At 39.3% G+C, this 6,301-nt stretch overlaps 1 protein-coding gene across 2 annotated transcripts in view; it reads left to right on the forward strand.

The window, feature by feature from the left end:
• Positions 1 to 6,089, forward strand: part of gpc3 (glypican 3) — a 142,487-nt gene extending 136,398 nt beyond the window's left edge. For both annotated transcript variants that reach the window (XM_028460013.1, XM_028460012.1), the window contains one exon: positions 3,888 to 6,089. In XM_028460013.1, the coding sequence (XP_028315814.1) occupies positions 3,888 to 4,063 (176 nt within the window). In that variant the 3' untranslated portion in view covers positions 4,064 to 6,089. The remainder of the gene's footprint in view (positions 1 to 3,887) is intronic.
• Positions 6,090 to 6,301: the final 212 nt, after the last annotated feature.

The raw sequence follows: 6,301 nt of genomic DNA on the forward strand, positions 1-6,301 counted from the left end.
TTTGCACAAATAATATTTAATTGCCTGTTGTGCCAGACCTCAGAACAGTGAGAAACCATTGATTTCCAGTCTTGTTTTGTGAAATACTGCCAATACAAGAACCGGCTTCTTTACATACAGTAACAAAGACTGACCTAAATCACTCTCTCAGGAAATCAGTGTTGGGGAAAAAGTGATAGAAGTTATCAAATACACAAAATAAAATACTGTATATCTACCCACTGTGGAAAACAAGGCATCTTTAGGAAAGTTTTTTTAATGCATCACTTCTTGATGGTTTCATCCTGGCATCCAAGCTGGTACATTGACATTTCCAGAAAAGGAAATTCTGTAAGCAGTTTACATTGTGAGAGTGGGAATGTAGTAGTGCCTATGCCTGCTTCCTGGTCCATGTTTCCGGCAATAACTTATGATGTTCTGCTCTAAAAATGGTAATAAGCCATCAGATTTCAATTTTAGGATGAATGGATCTCAAAGGTCTCTAAAATGAGCAGACGAGCGGAAGATAGTTGGGACTAACTTAACCCCAATCTGGGGTTTTCTTTCACAAATATAAAGAATACAAATGGGATTCCCTTCTCTGACTTTTAATGTCAGCCCCTAATGGATGGCAATCCTAAAAAATGTCCCATGCGCTCAGAATTTGCTTCGCACAGACATTAAAGCCTCAATGCTTCTTTGGAAGTTAACATGCATGTGACTGCCATATCTGTTCATCCATAGTCCACAGCCTTCAGTATTCCAAATCAATGGCTGGACTGTTAACCTTTCCCCTGGGTTGTAACTGGAGCTCTTAAGGCCACAATAAAGCTAGCAGGGGTCTGCTGGGAAGCTAGCGTCCTTTACAGAGTGATAGTCTGGAAATGGGATGTTTGAGTGGAGGAGCAGGAGGAGGGCTCTGTTGGACTTCTGTTGGTCACATTAATCACAGTTGGGTCTGTGGACCTATTTTTAGCCAGCGGTTCTCCGTCTGTTTGCTTAATTATCACTGTCTGCCCACTGTTCAGGCTCTTCTCTGTGAGGCCCTGCGAGGAAAAAGAAGAAATCAATCTGGACGACTGCTGTCTGTGAGGCTCACCTCATTCACTCCTACTGTCTCAATACACACGTGTTCATTACTAATTATACCACGATATTATTAGACGTAGGCTCGTGCAGAGGATAGCTTGGTGTATAGATAGCTTGTTTTTGATCATTTTAACCATTTAACCATTTCTATCTTCAACAACATAATTAAAAGATTGCGCTATACATTTTATATTCATTATAAATTCTAACTTTAACAATTATTGTATTAATTAATTAATTAATTAATTAATTAAAGTGATATAAAAACATTTAGAGGAAATTACTACACAAATATAAAAGGAAGAAGGTAGAAGCTAGGGCTGGGCGATATAACAAGATTCAAGATATATCGAATTTTCTATTGTGGCAATACAGAAAATTACAATGTCGCCTATATCAATTCATATATTTTTTACAGCTCATTTAGTTCGATGGATTTCTGAATGCGTCATAACCCAGACCTTCCCCTAAACATCCACACTAAAGACCTCACACATGCTTTCTCTTATAGAAGAAAAAGCCAAAAGTTGTTAATAAATGTGCATGTGAGGCATTTTGCATCAGCAAGTTTAACATTTATTTGACTCCATTTGAATTTAAATTATCGAGATTTATACTGAAATATGAGTTTTGTTCCATTTGTTTCGGGGGCAATGCAAAACACTGCCCCTTATTCAACTGTACTACATCACATGCGGTTCCCATCGGTTGTATTTCAAGAAATGAAAATAATCAGAAAAGTACCTTGAAGGTTATTTTTTGTTTGTTTTTTTTACGAATATGCATGTCTTTTGTTTAAGTGGAAATACATAAAACACAAATTATCTTGTAAACATAACTTGTAGCATACATGTAGCATTTAAAGAACTTGCCATTTCTTATGCTGCTTATTTTGTCCCTGAATAAAATGAGAATGGTTTGTTGGATGCGCATCACAGTGAACTGTAGAGAAATTGAAAATAAGCCTCAAACAAAGTTTAAAAGAAAATCCATGACTGTGCGTTTCAATATCATGCATAAAAATGCTTCAATGAATGATGAATCCAGCAGAAATTGAGTTTGCCTTGGTACAGTGCACGTTGTTATCTTTAAGGCATTAGACGACTACGCTCACAGATTCATTACATTCCTGCTGGTGTAAAGCACTGCACTCTAACTTGCTTTCCTGCTTATTCACGAATGCACACCCACCCCATTCAATCATCCACGCACACTAATGCAAATGCTGAATTCCCACCTCTCGTCTTATCCACTGTGTATATAAAAGCCCGTATCAAATTGCACCTTGAGCCTAATTGGCTCGGCACTACAGTGCTCTGCTGTCAGCAGTGACAAATCTTTCATTCATGACTTCGAGAATGTCTGCTTACTGCCACATTAGAGGACACGAGAGAAGAAAAACAGCCAAGTAGAACACTGTCGAAAGTGCTGAGACGTAGTCAGAGATGCTGCCTAGACATTTAGGGCTTGTTTTAGTAACGTTTTTCTGCTGTCTAAGATGGTTCCTGGTCCTGATGGAGCTCCGCAGCACCAGTCACTCATATGCTCCCTGTGTTCCAGCTCCAATAAAGCCACTGAACTCCTCAGGGGTGCCCCCTCTGATCACAGGGTGACCCAGATCAGCCACTTCCTTCCACTAGATCCTTCCCATCAGGGAGAACAGTATACAATGTAGATTAAACGGCTAATTCAATTAGGAGCAATCGCTTATTTTTAGGAGCTCAGATCTGTGTGTGTGTGCGTGTGTGTGTGCGTGTGTGCGCGTGTGTATACGTGTGTGTCGGGGGGACAGCTCAGCTCATACTTGGCGTTCCTAACTATAGTGCTGCTTTATTACTGATACCCTCCCTGGCCTCTCTCATAACTTAGCCTTTATTTCATTGTCTCTTGTTGTTTTGTGCCAGACATTGAGCAGAAAACGGCTCTCACAATGCCTCGGTGGAGTATGAAGTCATTACAGCCACTAAAAGACATAGTAGTTTTTGAACATTTTAGGATGTAACAGTCTTTTTTTTTTGGTCATTACTTAACAAAAGCCTCGTCTCACACAACAACTCTTACTCCATGCCCCCATTAAACTAAACTTGTGTTGCTTTAGGGTGTCCTTATTACGGCTGTAGAGGGAGAGGTGAAAGTTAAAAATAACGGTCAGCTTTCAGTAACTACGCACCAGTGCGCAGCTGTAATTTTCTCAGCACCAGCCACGATGCCATTTAGGTGCTCCCCACTTACGTATAACAGCGCATGTGATTAATGGTGCACTGAAAACAAAAGTGATGGCCTCTTCAATAAATAGCTGCTGCTCCTGACAGGTATTGTGAGAATGATTTCTAACAGTGTGGAGTGTTGGGGCTTCCGTTTGTTTCATATTAAGGATTTTAAAAGAAACTCAGCCAATATGATATGACACCACTACTGTTAAACTTGTCAGGCACAACAACTCATCAAAGGTTTTGGTCGTACCAGTTTTTAAGCAGAACCTTATGTACCTTTTGTGTTTTTCTATTTTTATTCTTTATCTCTTAGCATCTAAATCCATTCCTCACCAATCACTGCTTGCGAAATGTATGTCAGTTTGAATTAACTAATGCGTACAACAGCCACATGCCGCAGCTGATAATGCGAGTCACTTGGGTTTCTCCCGATGTAACTGTGTTTTTGCAGCTGTGTAAGACATCATGTGAACGCAGGACAGACATGTGTTTTTCCGCTTTTGGGACAGTGTTCCTTCTAATTGTCTCCATCCTTTTTCCTGCTCTCATTTTTCTCATTCCCTTGCCTTTCCTAATCGTCTGCGTCTCTGTCTGTCTCCCCCTTAGACCTTTCGGATAACTTTGTCATGGACGACTTCACCTTCCAGGAGCAGCTGTTGACCCCTCGGCTGGCCACACCCGGGATTGGAGATGCCTCCTCACCCGCGGCTCCTCTATGGCGGGGCTACCTGTTTCCAGTCGGTCCTGTGGCGTTCACACTGGTTCTGCTTTGTCACCACTGACCCACACCCTCTTTTTCTGTTTGTTTCCTTATTTAACTCAGTACTTAATGGATAAAAGGTTCCACAGGACTGAAATAAAATGTCTAGATTACCAACAAGACCCGGTTTTGTTTTACTTTAATAATTGCGAAATTTCCAAATGAACCTTCAAATCACACCAGATTAATCTCCAGATTTGTACATTTAAAAAAAACCTCACTGGCTCGTCCTCTACTGCAATGGCTATTTTGCTGATTGTGCCCACTTATGTCATTATATTCTGTATAATAACGTCATGATGGAACCCTACACTTTGGACTGTTTTGTTGTGGAGGTATAACTGAGGACTTGATGCGTTACAGGCTTTTTTAATCAGACTCTTGGACTGTCCTGAGTTACTGAACAGCCGGAACATGCTGGAAAAAGAAGAACGAGTCTACTGCTGCTGCTACTTTTTCTTCCTGTCAGTGAAGGATCTCCTTCGAGGACCAAACTCCAGCAGAGTTATTGGTAGCTCCTCATCCTGTCGGCTGAGGGGAGTTTCTCATTCTAAAATGCTACTTAAACCTCATTCTTTTGGGTTATTTGGAGTCTGTGATAGCTTAATATTTAGGTCATTTTCTGCCATCTGTTTTTCCTTTTTACCAGCAGCAGCTCTTTGCTGTTCTCACACAATCTGAGGACATTTACCAACAGTAACATCCTCAGTTCATCTTCAGTAGTTCAGCTGAGCTTCATGTGCATCATTAACCCATTTTTGGTAAGTATGGTCCACTGTGGATCAGGAATGTGGACTGTTCACTTTCTACCTAATACAGTATCCAACCCATGAAAGGATAAAGAGATAGACAGTGTTTTTCAAATAACCTTTTATTGGTCATACGGTTACGTCTCATTAATCTGTAAGTGATATTTTCCTTGTTTGGATTTTTTTTTTTTTTTTTTTTAAACAAGATGCAAAATGCAGGGACACATTACCAAAAAAACTAACTACTGTATAACCAAAATCAGAAAGAAAAACTAGGAAACCAACAGATGGGAAAACATGGACAAAAGCACTAAAGATTTAACCTGAAACTAAAACTGCTGAAAGGAAAGACACATGCCTAGACTTGGTGGAAGCTGAACTGTGACTCTGACAACAGTAACCAACCACTCCCTAAACACTGACAAGCAGGGTAACACCTGTGGGATGACCTAATTGCAAAATTGGCTGACAGGACAGGGAGTGACAGGAAACAAAGTGAAACCCAGAACCACAGAAAATGACTGGTAATAAATGAAATCCCCACTAAACAGTTACTGATGTAATTAAACCAAACAAAAACACCAAGAGAATAAAATATACTGTACTTAACCAAATACAAGACAACGAAATCCCATGAGAGTTTAAAAATGCTGCAAAAACCTCTATTATACTTAAACTGTGAGCAGAAACCCACAGTCTAAATATGTATATATAAAGTTACCCTTTTTTGTGTTGTAGCTTTAGTGCCAAGAGCCAGGTTGTTTTATTTTCATTTTAAATATTAATGTTATGAAGTTTAGTTTTACATTTATTTTAAGAAGTGGTCTGAAGTCTCTCATCTAAAGTTGAAAATGCTGATTCTGCCTTTTAGTCAGCTGAACAGCAAATGTTGGCTGGGCTAATATTGACTGTTTCATTTGTCAGTATGTGGAGAAAACAGCTGTAACTGACTCTGAGCAGATGGGTTTCTGTAGTAAACAAACGTTACCATTGACTTTAAATATACCAAATGTGTTTCTGGACCAGGAGGAGGTGACACTAAACATTTTGAGCTGTTGTTTCTATATTGAACTTTACACTGTGGTTGTTTTGGATAAGGTATGAGCAGCAGCTGTTTTTTGTAGATAAATGATATAAAGTTACCAAAAGGGATTTCCTGTACATTTTCCGCTTCCAGTTGTTAGTAGAATAACTGTAGTAAAGTTGTTTTTAAATGTTTGCTTTTTTCCTGCTATGGTGCATATTGCTGAAAGAAAATTAAATACACCCTCAAACAGTGGGTGTGCACAAATGTGGCATCAAGAGAATCCATAAAGTCCGTTTTTTGTTTCCACACAGATGAACAGAAGCAGCTGTTTTAAATGAAACATTTTCTCTTCAGACGGTGCTTTAAAAAAATCTTAATTTTTTTTAATATAGTTTGTGTGTAGACAAGAACCCTTTTGTCAACAAACAACAATAATCTATGTGTAGGTGTAAAAGATGGCTGAACGTGAAGTGGCTGTCACGTT

The sequence above is a fragment of the Gouania willdenowi genome, chromosome 10 (genome assembly GCF_900634775.1).
Source record: "Gouania willdenowi chromosome 10, fGouWil2.1, whole genome shotgun sequence".
In the NCBI taxonomy this organism is placed as follows: Eukaryota; Metazoa; Chordata; class Actinopteri; order Blenniiformes; family Gobiesocidae; genus Gouania; species Gouania willdenowi.